Raw genomic sequence first — 15,517 nt, 5'->3', positions numbered from 1 at the left:
TGTGTACCCGTAAGATTATGAGGGAAATTTGTCCACAGAATTTTAGGAAATCTAAATATGCTGCACAGCAGAAATAGCAGCAGAAGAAAAGTGCACAATCACCAGTCCATGTATGAAACTTCACTGCCCTACATATACAGTCATAATGTGCCGTGTGCATATTTATGGAGTTGGGGGCTGCAGTTTGGAGAAGACGCTGTTTTATTAATATACAAGAGTCTAATTGGATGGGAAACTAAACTGTTGCAGAACCTGGCAATCCTGGACCTGGCAGCAGGAGAACAGCGCATGGTGGAGGTGGGTGGAGTCTGTGATGATGATGCTGGCTCTGCCGTGACAGCGTCTGTGAACAACGTCATGGAAGGATGGAAGAGAAGTCCCTGTGATCTTCTCTGCAGTCCTCACCACTCTGCAGCGATTTCTTCTCCGAGGCCCTGGAGCTGCCAAACCAGACGGAGATACAGCTGCTCAGCACGCTCTCACTGGTGCCTCGGTAGAAAGTGGTGAGGATGGGAGGGGTGAGGTGTGCTCTCCTCATCAGGTGCAGGAAATTTAGATGCTGCTGAGTCCATTTGAGTAAATGATGAGAACCGAGAATTGAAAAAAGAACTGAAACAGGACGATTACAGCGGTAGCTGTCACACCTAGTGTTGCTGCCCTGTCAAGGCAAAGAGTAGAGATGACACTATTGCTTTAAATTCATTTGTTTTAATTACACCAGTACACTCGACAAAATGTGAGCTTAGATTTTTGAATATAAACAAACATTTAACTGCACATCCTGTCATCTGGGAGAGATGTATATGAATAACTTTTACAAGCCTGGAAGCTGAGGCACGGCTTAATCCTGACAAGGAGACAAAGTTCAGCGCTTTGCACAGACGTCACAACCTCCGTGCAGCACTTCCAGAGAGATCAACGACCGCTCATTAAGATCAGCCAGACATCTGTCCCTTTCTATAGCTGTAGCTGAGCAAAGCAAGATATCAGGGTGCAGACAAAATAATAAATACCTCAATTTTCAGGTAGATGATGAGACGTGTGGCAGTGGAGTTCACATCTCTGAGCAGCAGAGAAGTGATAAATCCACAGAAAAAAAATCCACTAAAACTGCAAGAAACTCTGCTGTCTGCAGCCCTGTTTCCAAGCAGCCATTTTACTTTTCATTTCACAGGTTTTATGCTTTGATATTAGAGTGTATTGTTTGCTAGATCGAGCAGCATCAGTGACTATAAAAGATATAACCCCACTGCACAAAAACACACACCTGCTGGATGTGACCACGAACACTTATTACATAGCCTGGCTGCTCCAGTTCTGATCGTCTCTGCTGCTTTTACTGCTACTGATGACCAGTGTTGGTCAACTTACTTGAAAAAAGTAATCAGCAACTAATTATTGATTACTTCCCCAAAAAAGGAATCCCATTACTTTACTGATTACTTATTTTCAAAAGTAATTAATTACTTAGTTACTTTTTAAAAACACGATTTACAACCTGAAGAGGTGATAAAGTGATAGATCTTTCAGCCCAATTCTACTTTTTCTACATAATCCATCATACAAAATGTAATCAAATGGAAAAGTCTCTTTTTAAAACTTGTTTTATTAGTTTTAATCTTTTAACTTTATGCATCAAGCAAAAATTTAATTATATGCAACATTCTCTGACTGGAAGAAATTAGTTTAACATTTAAAGCTATTTTCTGCACATTCCAGCACATAAAATAAAATATTTTTTTGTGTTTACACTCAGTCTTTCAAATAGATGCAAGTAAAACACAGCAGAAAATAAATAAAGTCAAAGACTCAGCGGTCCTGTTGCTCTATTTTCACCTGTAAAGCAGGAGTGGGGTAGGCGGAGGTTTACCCTGGTGCAGGTGTGCCGCGGTCAGTGGAAGAATCCGCGAGTTTCTCTGTGAGTTTCCCATTACGTCGTAGCTACTCGGTGCTTGTTGGAAGTTTAGGGGTTTTTTTCGCTGTAAAAAGAAGTTTTCTTCCCACGCACAGCGGACGCTAATGTTTTTGTCACTTTTTATGGAATCAAACTCAAAGTAAGGTCAGTACTTCCACGCTTTAAACGCTGCACTCTCTCTGCACTCGATATATGATCCATTGTTGATCTGCACACAGCTGTTGTCACCAACGTCGCACTCGCTTACGTCACTGTCATGAGACATTCTCACAAAAAATCACGGTTTTAGTAATGCAGTAACGCAGCGTTCCTACGGGAAAGTAACGGTAATCTAATTACCGTTTTTGCAATAGTAATCCCTTACTTTACTCACTTTACAGTAACGCGTTACAAGTAACGCGTTACTGCCCATCTATGCTGATGACTAAATTAAGCTAAATACAACCATGTCACTACAATTAAAATGACACATAGCTTAGCATCTTATAGTTCTGCACAGCGTCCAACATCACTCTGTAGCATTCTGTTAGTTTGTTAGCTAGATTAGCTGTTAGCATACACTAATTCTGTTACCCTATATTCACAGAGATGACATCAACTGTACGCTCCACAGAGGCCCACATTTACACTTCATATCAGAATTATCTGGAAATTAAATTTAAAGTTTCACAGAGCGCTCTACAGCCTGGTAACATGGAAACTTTAAATAAAATGTTAGACTAAAAAACACAACAGCAGGAAGTTTAATAAAAGTGTAATTAGTTATTTTATGTAATAACAGGATAGCCAGGAGTCCACATTATTTTCAACAGCTACATTCACAGTGGACGTTAGCGTCAAGCTAGGTTTCCTCTTGGAGAAATACCCTCCCATTCTTTCATTACAGCTGTGCTGTGTCAGATGTTCTGTTGACCCACTGAGAGAGGCATATATATAGTGTGTGTGTGTGTGTGTGTGTGTGTGTGTGTGTGTGTGTGTGTGTGTGTGTGTGTGTGTGTGTCTACATACATGCTAATCGCAGGAATCAAGCAGGACTCGCAGTCTTCAGCCCCTGAAGATGGACAAACCCAGCACTTCATGAACAGTGTGATCGTGACCTTTGTGCAGTGTTACAAGTACTCAGATCATCGTCTATAGAGGCTCTGGACTTTTACGTAAATAGGATCAATTCACTCCTTGTATCAACAACAACAACATGTTATGAGACTTATTTCTGACCGTTCCCTTTACCCACGCTGCTACAGCTGAGAAACACCAACCAAGTCCCACTCTAAGCCTCCATCCCGCCACCATCAAAACATTAACAGCAAACTCATTACTCAGTTATGGAGACCATGGGAAGAGTTGTTTAGTGAAGTCATTCAGTCAATTAATGAGTCTACATATTTGTGAGTACTTTGAGGACCATTTTTATGTCTATGCAGTGCAAATAAAAGATTAATACAATGGCTAAAACAATTTTAAGCCTTTGTGTTTTATTACAAGATTTGACACTAGTGAGCTGTATTTAAACCCGAGGTACAAACTTAGATGCTGAAATGTTTTCCTGTTTCCAAGCAGCTCACTATGGTGACAACTGATGCTTTTTTAAAATGACATTCATGTGTTGTCTGGACATGATTATGTTAGTATAAATATGGTAAATTGTAGAAATGATTGGGTTTTGCACATTTAAAGAATCCAGAGAGTCGTTAAGTTTGCCAGATATGAACTGAATTGAATCCCTCAAACAGAAATGGAGCTGATGCAGACACACACACACACGCACATGGACTGAAGGAACAAATTCCAAACGATGTTTTTCCATAAAAATCCAGGGCAGATTGTTGCAAACAGCCAACATCACTACTCTCAGTAAATGTGTCATGCCTGGATGGGATCTGGTCAATGAGGAGAACTTCCCAGTCGCTCCCAGTGTGTCCTCAGATGCTGCCGAGACACAGTGAGGCATTGGTGCCGCCGAAGCCGAATGAATTTGTGAGGGCTACCCGTCGACCCCGAGTCTGCCATTGCTGCGCTGTGCAGGGAACGTAATTCAAGTCGAACTCGGGCTCTGTTCGGTCCAGGTTAAGGGTTGGGGGCAGGACTTTGTGGTAACAGGCCAGAGCGGTGAAAGCTGCCTCCAGAGCCCCAGCAGCCCCGAGCAGATGTCCTGTGGCCCCCTTGGTAGAGGACACAGCCAGGATGCTAGCACTTTGCTGGAAAAGTCTCTTGATGGCTGCATTTTCTGCTGCGTCTCCCAAAGGTGTCGATGTGGCGTGAGCATTTATATATGTGACATCAGCCAGAGAGACATCTGCATCTTTTAAGGCTGCGGACATGCACCTGTGGAGAGGGTACGAAAGAGGAAGTTTAAGGATAACTTGTTTCTTGGTTGTGTTGTTTTTGCTACCCTACAGATTCTTATTGCTCCATTTAAACAAAGACATGAATGTTTACATGTCAGCACAGATTTCAAGTCATTTTTTTCAGGATGTTGTCATATAGACTTCTCTGTAAAAGGAAACACCCAACATACCCATAACAATTGACTGAAACTGTAACCGCTATAAAGAGGACTTGGTTCTCTTTATATTCAAATTGTGAAAGAAGCCTTAGTGTTGCTTTGCCCCCCCGTTGTATCCATATAAGGTGAAATCATGGTATAGGCCAGATTTCTAATGTTCAAGTTATAAAATGTGAGGTCCAAAACTAACAGATGTTGTTATGATGGCTACATCCATGTTTTATACTGTGTGGTTTACACCAATATCTGCTACAATGAAAGGATTGAGACTTTTAAGAGATAAAAGCATGCCAGCGTATTGACCCTAGTTTGTCACAAATGCTTTATGTGAATACTTCCAGGAAATAAACAGCCTGGACATAATATCACTAAGACAGAGAAGCTGTGCTAAGGGGACAGAATCCCTCAACAACCCCAAACCTCTGATAGAAAACTCAATTAACATACAGAACAGAGAGACCAGTCCAGGCTTGTTGGTGTTTTTAAAGCATCACAGGCATTTTAAGATTTTTTTATAGGAAGACAAGTAAATCTTTACTCATCTTCAACATTTCAACCTGGTAAAACACTCTTACCACCAAGCACAAAGCAACAAGCTTCCTGTATAACTAATTAGGCCAGCAAAATAACATGCTCGCTGGCTCTCACTCAGGCGGTACCCTTCTCCTGCCCCTTCATCCATCCTTTACGATGCTGCTACCAGGTGGATGCAACAAAATGTCAGTAGTCTAAAAAATGGAAAATATAAATTGTAACTAATCTTACACTCGTGTGTTTGTGACTAACATAAAAAAAGCAGCACACACAATTTGAACATGAGAAATAACAGCACATTAGTGTTTGTGCCTTACACATATCAGCATACAACACAGCTGATCAATGATGTTGTAAACCCGAGGTTGTTTCCAGAATAATATTTTCATAATCAACTGAAAAATGATATTTCAAAACTCTTTCTAAAGCACAGGTACTTTAACTTGGTAACGGTAATACAAGGTATGGATACAATTACATAGCAGCCTATATTCATCTCGTTCTCTACCATAGCCTACCTACAATTAGTGGTCCAGTCCAAAGACATGTGTCCATGTAATTTGTGACTCTAACATGGCTGAGATGAGAGTGAGTTAGATAAAGTGTTAAATTGCATAGAATAGAATAGAGTGCTGTATGAATCTAAAATAACATGTCTGTTATCCTGTCTTCTCTCACTCCAACCGGTCGCAGCAGATGGCCCCGCCCATACATGCCAACCCTCACGATTTTTCTGGGAGAATCCCGAATTTCAGTGCCCCTCCCGAAAATCTCCCGGAGCCACCATTCTCCCGAATATCTCCTGATTTTCCACCTGAACAACAAAACTGAAAAACCATATCCCAGAATTCATAGCGTGGCCCAGCCAATTCAAATTTCCAACAATGGCGGCAGCTAATAAGTTTTAATATTACTCTTATTTCTCTTTCTGGGTCACAAAATAAACTTTTAACATATTTTAAGACAAGAATGTAGCTGTGTAAACTTCAAATATCTGAGCCGGCGAGAACAGCCAACTCCCGGCACATCGTTTTCAAACCCCCGCGGTCTTTCGCTACTCAGGTTAAACATGATATATGAGTCACTCAGATAACTTTTATTGTTTGGCTTTTTTCAGTGTTTTATTTGTTCGTGAGTAAATTGGTTTGGCTGAGGTTAAAGTTATTAGATTAGATTAAATACACCGAGAGAGCTCGTGACGTAATTCTGAAGGCTAGACCGTCCAATTTCACAGTCGCTCACTTCCAGCCTACCCGGCCTTCGGAGGACCCGGCCCACTTAGACCACGAAGGACAGGTCCTCAGGTGGATGCAGCCTCTGAATTTGGACACCACCGCTGTTTCCAGCCACCCCCACAACAGCCCTTTTGAATGTGTCCTTAATTCTGAGGTCTCAAGGTTGGCAAGTATGGTCCCGCCCCTCCCTGAGCCTGGTTGTGTTGGAGGTTTCTTCCTGTTAAAAGGGAGATTTTCCTTCCCACTGTTGCCAAAGTGCTTGCTCACGGGGGGTGATATGATTGTTGGGTTTTTCTCTGTATCTATTATTGTAGGGTCTACTGTACAATATAAAGTGCCTTGAGGTGACTGCTGTTGTGATTTGGTGCTATATAAATAAAATTGAATTGTATTTATTTTCGAAAAATGTGGCTTAAACTCTGACATATAGTCTAATGTGCACTCATTTTCTTCCACTTACCCAACCCACATAGGAACAGACAACCATTCACATTCACAGCATGGTGAATTTAGATTTACAAATTGACCTAACCCTATGCATGTCTTTAGACTGTGGGAGTAAGTTGGAGTACCTGGAGAGAACCCGTGGAGACACAGAGAGAACCTGCAAACTCCACACAGAAATGTCCTAGGCAAAACTAGAAACTAGAAACAAGAGTACTAACCACCACATCATCTGCCACCCATCAGTAAGACTACAAACATTACATGGAACTGCATGGTTGATATGTACCTGTTGCATCCCATCCATTTTTTTGGTCCTTCTATCTGGGATCCAGTTTTATAAATTCACAGTTTCATAAACACCACTTATGAAATTTTGGGCATATATTTCTGCATGAAGTAACTATATTTGTTCTTACCCTACTTTACTGATTATCAGTATATTTGAAAAATATATAAATAAAAAAACCAAACAAATAAGAAACAGCATCATCAAGTGAGAAAACTTTGAAATGAGTCACCTGAATGCCCCATCACCATCCACAGTAGGAGCAGTTATGTGAGTAGCGTCCCCTGAGAGCCCATAACCCAGGACCTCTGCGTAAATCCGGGCTCCTCTACTCACTGCATGGTTCAGATCCTCCAGCAGCAGCACAGCTGCTCCTTCTCCCATTACAAAACCTTCTCTTTCTGGATGAAAAGGCCTTGAAGCAAGTGTAGGGTTGTTATTCCATTTGGTCGCGAGGGCACGGGCCCTAGCAAAGCCAGCTAATGAAAGTGGCCCCACACAGGATTCTGTTCCCCCTGCAACCATAGCAACTGCATCCCCGTGAACGATGAACCTGGCTGCATCACCTACGGCATGTGCACCTGTGGTGCAAGCGGTGGACACGGCATGATTGGGACCCTTTAGCTTGTGTTTGATGCTTATGTGTCCAGCAGCCATGTTGACAAGGATGCGTGGCACAAAGAATGGACTCACTTTGTTGTAGCCCTTCTCTTGGAAGAGGGAGGCGGTACGAGCGATTTCGTCCAGCGACACCATGCCCATCCCAACAGCCACCCCTGTGCTGAGCTGCTGCTCTGGGCTTTTGGGACACCAGCCTGCATCCTCCAGGGCCAGCTGAGTAGCTCCAAGGGCCATTACGGTTGCTGATGACATGCTACTGATCTCCTTACGAGAAGCAAATGTTTCCTCTTCAAACTGACCCTCCTTGGTTCCTCTGGGCACCAGAGCTGCCACTCTACAGGGGAGAGTCCTGTACTCTTCTGAGTCCAGGGAAACTACCCCACTCTGACCTTTGATCAGACGGTCCCAGGACAGAGCAGTGCCTGTGCCCAGAGGACAAACTAACCCTATTCCTGTGATAACAACCCTCCTTCTTTGTTGCCGTCCAGAGCTGTGGTGCCTAGACTCCTGATTCGGACAAACACCGGCATTCTTGTGCAGAAGCGTCCTTATGTTCTGTGGTCTCAACCGTAGTTTATTCCAACAAAACAGTGAAAAAACAGACATCCTGCTGTCTGTGTAAGCTTTGACAGCTTCAGGCTTAGTTGGATTGGAGTTTTTACTGTAAATATCAGAGGAAAAAGGAAATATAATTTAGAAAAAAATATATAAATTACGGACTTACATAAACTAATTACAGAACAGACCAGACTAGAGTTAGCGGTTATTTATGATGTCCGTGTCCATGCCTTCCTTGTGTTTGTCTTCAGCTGTATTTAGGTAGTATTAGTAAAGGCCAGATCCATTTAAATGGCCAACAAAAATCAACCAACTCAATACCACAGGAAGAAAACATATAAAAGTGTTTAATTGTGGATAATTATGGTAAAAATATTCAAACACATTTTTTTAAGTCCTTCAGACGAATCAAACATTTATTCAGGCTGTGATGGGGCAGCTTCCTTTAGGACCCTAAAGTAGCTACTTAGCGTTAGCGCATTGAAAACTTACAAGACTTTTCCATTTTTTTTACAAGAAATATCAACATGGCTGTTTCACCAGCGGTCACGACGTTGTGTGAGAATCCAAATGAAGTCTTCTTAGATGTCACAAAGTTGTTACTTACATACGCGGACAACATTATAAGGTAAGGCAACGAAACGCTAGGAAAGCTTACCCAGCTGCAGTCGAGCCTCGGTGTTTTGTACGCTTGTAGCCGTTAATGTAATGCCCTTTAGCTTTTATGTCACTCGCTGAATCCTAGAAGATCGGGGCATAACTATTGAAATGGGTTTAAATGACTTAACAGAAAACCGTTTTTGGTTATGTAAAATACATTTATATATTTACACGTTGATTAAGCGATTTATTGCTACAAGGACAGTAACGCTAAATATGTCAGTGCAGGTGTCAATAAAGGTGAATGCTAGTCTACTCTAAACGACCACAGAAGTATGTGTCATAACCATAGGTGTCTTTGGTTTGCACGTGGGTCGTTTCATCTGAAAATTATGTTTTGGGGGTTTGTTTGTTCGTTTTATTTTTCTGCTTGACCATCTGCTTATGGCTAACCAACCAGAGATATAGTGGCGGTGGACAAGAAAAGGAAGTCAGCTGTAATGATAGATGTAGGGATACCAAGTGATAGCAACGTCAGGAAGAAGGTACACGAGAAACCCGCCCCCACACAAACTCTCTCTTACTGTAAAAGTGAAATCAGGATCTGTAAATTGAGGCGGATCAAAAAATGTCTGAGTATTGGCTTCTCAAAATATGAACTGCCCCGTGTTTGAGCACACTGAAACCAACTTAACACTGCAGAAGACAACGAGCAGCAGTTTCTGAATGGTATATCTATATACCTATTACTATTTTGTTTTTGTTGTACAACACGTCACAACTGTCACTGTATCGTGAAATTTAAATGAATAAAAATAAAACTTTCTAGTTTTTGTGACTATGAATTTCACATTTTCTAATTAGCATTCTTCATGTTTTGTTTTGCGTAATTGTAAAATGCAACCTCGTAGCATTCTGAAATATCTGTAATAGTTTCTGAGATGTTCATGTTCAAACATTGCCTCAGATATCCGGAAAAGTACTTTATATATGAAGCTAACATTTTATAGTGATCAGTGTACATGTGTAAACTTTGAACCATGATTTTTTGGGGGTAAATTGACAGTTAGTGAAGCAGAGGGCCCACGATAATTTGCAATAGAGTAATCCATATATGTTGTCTGCTTAGCTGTGATGATACTTGTGTAGAAAAACAGTGGATTCAAGGCACATTATATCTGCTGGCAGATACTGGACAACTTAAATGCCAACACTGAAAATGTGCGATTGGTTAGTATCAGTCAGTATTCCTGATGATTACTATTATGTCATCTCTAACAGGTATCCCAATGAAGAGAAATACAGATCAATACGCATTGGGAATCCAACTTTCTCCACAAAGCTGTTGCCTGTCAAAGGTGCTGTAGAATGTCTCTTTGAGATGGGATTTGAGGAGGTAATTTATTCATTTCTACTGTACCAGGTGGCTTCTATTTTAGAAGCAAGCTGGTGTTTTTGCTGTGTAGAACTTGCCTAGAAATCCATTGGACATTTCTCACTTGCTTGACTGTGAGCAAACTACCTCTTGCCAGGCTGAGACTCACTTAGTCTTCCCCAAGTCTGCATCAGTGGAAAAGCTGAAGCTCATCAGGGAATCTATTGCCACAGAAAGGGACCAGAGGCTGCGTGAGGGATGTCCTGTCCAACCAGCTCCTGTGTCTGCTGCAGCTTCAGCAGCAGCGAGCTCTACTGCTGCGGCTAACCTATCGGCAGCATCACCAGCACAGCAGCCACCGTCCGTGGTAAATAAAGACACTCACTGATGAATCAGAGAGTAGAGAAACCCTGATTAAATTTGGTCATGCCAACTCTATCCTCTTTTTACAGAGCATAGAGACCTCCTTGGACAGATTTGTGACAAATAAAGAATATAACACAGAAATTAGCCACTTTGAACATTAGTTTGTAACTGTGTTGTGGATTTTCATCCATGGATATTGGACAGCTGACCAAACCACCTGGCATTCCAGGGCTGGGACATCTTACAATGATTTAGCTGAAGTCATGTGATACAGTTATTAATTATGGGTAACAAGACTCACTCTATAAGCCAAAAACACAAAGGATCTTCTTTTTGTTACTTTTATTTTGAAAGGATCTTCAGTTTCCTGATCTGTACAGAGGATATTTTCTCTACAACGTGGACAGAGAACTGAAAAATAAAGCAGTGTGACTTTATATCAGTTATGCTTTCAAGTTATAGGACATCATAGTTTCAGTAGTTAGTGAGGAAATTATTAATAGCACTATTTTAAGCTTCCGCCAAATGCCTGTACAACGCCTGAACAACATTCACTTCCTTGAATGACACATTGGAGACCTGTCTGTTTATTTGCCTCTGTGTCAGGAGAGCAGCATGAGCTTCTTTGTGACTCTTCAAACAAACTTCCAACATGTGCTGCTTTATGAAAACCCTGAGCTGCAGCAGAAAGCCCGGAGTTTGATCCCTCACCAGGAGCTGTACTCTGCTGCTCAACAGAAGCTGAAGGAGGCTAATGAGTCTGACCCAAGTAAGAAAATTTCACCCACAGAAAACTTGGATATGTAACGTGTGTGTGTGTGTGTGGTGAAGTTTTTGACTTGCTGTCCTGTTTTCAGAATGTAAAATTGGAATAGAAGACTTCTTGGTGCTGGAATTGCTCAGGTGGTTCAAAAATGACTTCTTCACCTGGGTGGACCGTTTGCCCTGCCACCTCTGTGGAGGACAGACTCAGAACGCTCCCTCCCTCAGTCCTAGCACCGATGACCTCCACTGGGGAGCCCAGCGAGTGGAAAACCACTATTGTCAGAGCTGCCGGGTTTCCACCAGATTCCCCAGGTGAGTGTAGGTTATACGTTTGCATTTGGTTGCAAAACAAGTACGGTGAGTTAGGCAGGGATATGTTGCTTTCCACTGCTCGCTGAACAATTTTCTATGTAGAGAACAAAACGAAGACATCAGCAGAATGTAGCATATGAAGGTATGTAGTTAACAAAGATATGGGCAGCGAAACATAAAACAACAAAAAACAAAACATGTTTTAACTAAAAACTGTTAAGAGAAGCAGAATTCTGTTTCACATTGTTCTTGGATCACAAAAAGTTTACAAAATGCAAGAAAAAGAAATATTCAGATGTTCACTGTAGAAATCAAAGACCTACAGAGGCAGAAAATAACTCTAAAACCTAAAAACAACAAATGTTGGAATGTGTGTAGAAAGAAATACTGAAAATTAATAAACACAAATTTCAGAGAATATGGGATATATTAAACAGCATTATTAAAAATGGTTGTGAACAGCACAAGGAGTTCAATATCTTACTGATAACTACATCATAAAGGATGATGGTGCTGACGTAGTTTTAACAGTTAGTTTGTAAACGCTGGATCAAATCTGTCCTGAGCTCCTGCCATCTGAAGACTGGGATCAAAGCCAGATAGAAACACGTGTAAATACAGTAAAGCCACTGATTGTAGTGATAGAGATACAACTGTAACGAGCGTCACAGAAGGATCTCAGAATCTGTAACATTCACATCAGTGAAGTTCATAACAAAATGAGGTGTGTGTGTGTGTGTGTGTGTGTGTGTGTGTGTGTGTGTGTGTGTGTGTGTGTGTGTGTGTGGCTGGCATATTTTGGATGCCTCGTCTGTTCTTGTTAACACCAGGTATAACAGTCCTGAGAAGCTGCTGGAAACCAGGAGAGGGCGCTGTGGGGAATGGGCCAACTGTTTCACCCTGTGCTGCAGGGCTGTTGGCCTTGAGGCCAGGTACATCTGGGACAGCACAGGTATATACGTCATTGGACACCTTTTCTGCTTCTCTGCTCAAAGAGGAAAGATGTCAGTTTACTCTGCTCTGTCGTGCTCTTACATTTCTCAGCGTCACTGGATCATACAGACTGTTTAACTTGAGTTTGTATCATTTTAAGTAACATAAAAGATGAGCTTCAGTGTATATGTTGACAGGACAGGCTCATACCTGCTTGTACATTAAGAAAACGTTATCACATCTCCTAAGATTCCTGCGTGATGTGCTGGTGCACACGTGTGTAAATGAGTCGTGTTCCCTGTGTGTTTCAGACCATGTGTGGACAGAGATTTACTCTGTCTCTCAGCGCCGCTGGCTACACTGTGATCCATGTGAGAATATCTGTGATAAGCCTCTTCTGTATGAGGTCGGTTGGGGGAAAAAATTGGCCTATGTTCTGGGCTTCTCCAAGGACCAGGTACAAGAAATGGACACATGCTAGTACTGTTGTAACTTGTACTACTATTGTATTATTATTTAATACGAATGCTGTTATCTGCACTGTACTTTCTCACTTTGTGTTGAGGTATAGATGTTTCTGTGTTTAGATATCGACTCCCCCTCAAAGTCAAAGTTGAGTTAAGTGTATATATGAGATTATATTGCTGTCTTTGACACGGCCTCTTTCATGTTTATATCTTTGGGGGGGGGATAGCCCTCACTAGCTTAAGAACAGCTCAGATAATTACAGCTGGTTGTTTGAACAGTTGTGGGTGTGTGTGGATTTGTGCTGTAGGTGGTTGATGTGACATGGAGGTATTCCTGCAATCATCCAGAGGTTGTGTTGAGAAGGACCAGGGTTCAGGAGGCCTGGCTGCTGCACACCATTAATAGGCTCTCTGCAGTGGTAAGACTAACTCACTTAACAGACTAATTACTGTGGTGTCTCTGGTGTAAAGCACTCACCTGCTGCTCTGTCATTAAAGCGGCAGCAGTTCCTGAGTCCAGAGAGGAAGAAAGAACTGACAGAGAGGCTGCTTGTCGAGTTGGTGGAGTTCATCTCTCCGAAGAAACCTAAAGCAGGAGAGCTAGGCGGGCGCAACTCTGGCTCTCTGGCCTGGAGAACAGCTCGGGGAGAGACCAGAGCGAGCAATGAAGAAACCTCCACAGAGGTACGGTACAACAAAATATGGCCTCTGGCATCGGTTTGAGCAGACATTTAAACAGGCTTCTTGTTATCAGCAATATACTAAATATCCTTTTGATTCTGCTGTAGCTATGGCATCAACATGTACAGAAAATGACACAACAATGCAATAAACACACAGCTTTCTCAGTAACACATTTTGATGATCAGAATCAGAATACTTTATTGATCCCTGGGGGAAATTATTTTTTGTTACAGTGCTCCATTTTAAACCAACAGGCCTCTCTTCAGTTGTTGAGTAGATTCACCGTTTGGAAGTGTACATTTTACTGAAAAAGCATGCGTTTTCTTTCCAGGCTGTAGGTTTTGTGTTCACTCCGACTGACAAAGAGAAGAGTGACAGGATGCTCCATATACGCTACAGCGCCTCCAAAGACCAGTACTGCCGAGTGTCCAATGGCTCTGAACTGATCCAGAGCTGGTCTCAGTGCGCGTGGAGCACGGAGTCAATTTTCAGAAAGGTGGAACATGATTGGCAGATGGTATGTTTGTTTTTGTTTTATAGCAGTGTCGTTATCTTTTACCTTTATTCTCTGTATATGTATAATTGTCAAGCACTAAGTGAACAAATGCTGGTCTCCTGTTCTAGATGGACAGTGCCAAACCTCTGTTAGAGCTCATTCTACTGAGTTTGTTTTAAACAGCATAGAAAAATACAATTATTTTTTCTGAGCAGCAGTTTAAAACTAAAATACGATTATCAGGTTAGAAAATGTTTAATAACAGTAGGTGTGGAAATGTCTCTTAATGCAAAATAGAGAAAATTCATTGAGTGAACGTGGCAAGAAAATCTGGATTTCCACGGAGTGGATGTGATTGCATTTCTTTAGGTGTACCTGGCTCGGACAGAAGGCTCTCCTGCAGGAGGAATCAGCTGGAAGTTTGACTTTGCTCCAGCAGGAATGAAGATAAAGTCTGTCTCTATCATGGCCAGTAGCCAGACCTACCACTCTGGGAAAGCCTGCTGGCATTTGCGCTCGGGCCCGTTTACTGCAGAGTTCTCCGGAGGTATCGGCATTTACATATATTCAACATCCTGTTTTGTGTTGCCATGAAACCACCTGACTTCCTCCCCCACCTTTGAACTCTTAGATGGCAGTGCGCAGTCCTTTTCCAGTCTGTGTGGCTCTTCAGAGTTCATCGTTGCAGCAGAAGTCAGCGGGGGCACGGGGGAAACGGCATGGCAGCATTCTCAGCTGTTCAGACAGAGCTTGAAGGAGACGGAGGAGTCTACGTTTGAAGTCATCGTTCATCTTCAAGATGCTTAACACTTAAAAATACTTGATCACTCTGACATGCAGAGCTGTTTGGGTTGTAGTTTCAGTGCAATATAGAATTCCTCAGGATGATTGGACATGCATGGCCTAATGATGGACTCATTAAGATATGACTTTCATTCCTGTCACACAATTTAATCTCTTACTTTGACTGAAGGCCATTTAACATGAGACTTGCACAGTTTTAACCATAAAGCCATATAGTTTTGCAATGTTTCCCTCCACTGTAAATGTGTTTGCAATTTGTAGTGCGTGGAGACGTTTCACACTCTGTTCTGTTAGGGTCCGAGTACTGCAGGTCTGTTGTTACTAATAAACTGTTTGATGTTAAATCTGCAAATTAAAAATGGGCTGTTTACCTACAATATTCAGTTATGTGTCAGATAGTACATTTAATAATGCTGTGTTGCTCTCGTGGTAAGATTTGAATTAACGAAAACACGTGAGGGCGCGTGGTAACCCTGGAGTAAAGGTAAAACAACGTATTCGTAGCACTAATAATATTACGCTGCCTGCTGTGACGAAGCTCGAACGGACTTTTACCGCCATCTTGTGTTGAAAAAAGGAGGAAGGGTTTCTATAAATGGACCTGTCCTATTGG

The 15,517-nt window shown here is 41.9% G+C and overlaps 2 protein-coding genes across 3 annotated transcripts; one reads left to right on the top strand and one right to left on the bottom strand.

Annotated features, from left to right (window-relative positions):
- Positions 1-2,295: 2,295 nt before the first annotated feature.
- On the bottom strand, positions 2,296-9,101 carry oxsm (3-oxoacyl-ACP synthase, mitochondrial). 2 transcript variants are annotated; one of them, XM_082521458.1, is made up of 3 exons: positions 8,761-9,101; positions 7,156-8,205; positions 2,296-4,240 (listed from the first exon to the last, which is right to left on the bottom strand). In XM_082521458.1, exons 2-3 carry the CDS (start codon positions 8,148-8,150, stop codon positions 3,838-3,840), a joined length of 1,398 nt encoding a protein of 465 aa, XP_082377584.1. In that variant the 5' UTR covers positions 8,151-8,205; positions 8,761-9,101; the 3' UTR covers positions 2,296-3,837. The 2 variants fall into 2 exon arrangements, with proteins under 2 accessions (XP_082377584.1, XP_082377585.1); XM_082521459.1 differs by lacking the exon at positions 8,761-9,101 and adding an exon at positions 8,291-8,348.
- ngly1 (N-glycanase 1) lies at positions 8,515-15,281 on the top strand. Its single transcript, XM_082521457.1, has 12 exons — positions 8,515-8,730; positions 9,984-10,098; positions 10,235-10,444; positions 11,050-11,212; positions 11,301-11,520; positions 12,351-12,472; positions 12,765-12,910; positions 13,229-13,339; positions 13,419-13,604; positions 13,936-14,121; positions 14,470-14,647; positions 14,732-15,281. The coding sequence occupies exons 1-12, from the start codon at positions 8,630-8,632 to the stop codon at positions 14,905-14,907; spliced, it is 1,914 nt and encodes a 637-aa protein (XP_082377583.1). The 5' UTR covers positions 8,515-8,629; the 3' UTR covers positions 14,908-15,281.
- Positions 15,282-15,517: the final 236 nt, after the last annotated feature.

The sequence above is a fragment of the Aulonocara stuartgranti genome (genome assembly GCF_965226115.1).
Source record: "Aulonocara stuartgranti genome assembly, chromosome: 22".
Classification (NCBI taxonomy): Eukaryota; Metazoa; Chordata; class Actinopteri; order Cichliformes; family Cichlidae; genus Aulonocara; species Aulonocara stuartgranti.
Note: the sequence above shows the minus strand (reverse complement) of the source record. Positions and strands in the feature narration are given on the sequence as shown.

What these genes read in the sequence shown, in the direction of transcription:
- ngly1 (XM_082521457.1), top strand. Translation starts at nt 8,630, where the DNA reads ATGGCTGTTTCACCAGCGGTCACGACGTTGTGTGAGAATCCAAATGAA. An exon ending in GGCTAATGAGTCTGACCCAA is followed by an intron (nt 11,213 to 11,300) that starts GTAAGAAAATTT and finishes TCCTGTTTTCAG; the next exon opens with AATGTAAAATTGGAATAGAA. An exon ending in ATGAAGAAACCTCCACAGAG is followed by an intron (nt 13,605 to 13,935) that starts GTACGGTACAAC and finishes TTTTCTTTCCAG; the next exon opens with GCTGTAGGTTTTGTGTTCAC.
- oxsm (XM_082521458.1), bottom strand. Translation starts at nt 8,150, where the DNA reads ATGTCTGTTTTTTCACTGTTTTGTTGGAATAAACTACGGTTGAGACCA. An exon ending in GATGGTGATGGGGCATTCAG is followed by an intron (nt 4,241 to 7,155) that starts GTGACTCATTTC and finishes CCCTCTCCACAG; the next exon opens with GTGCATGTCCGCAGCCTTAA.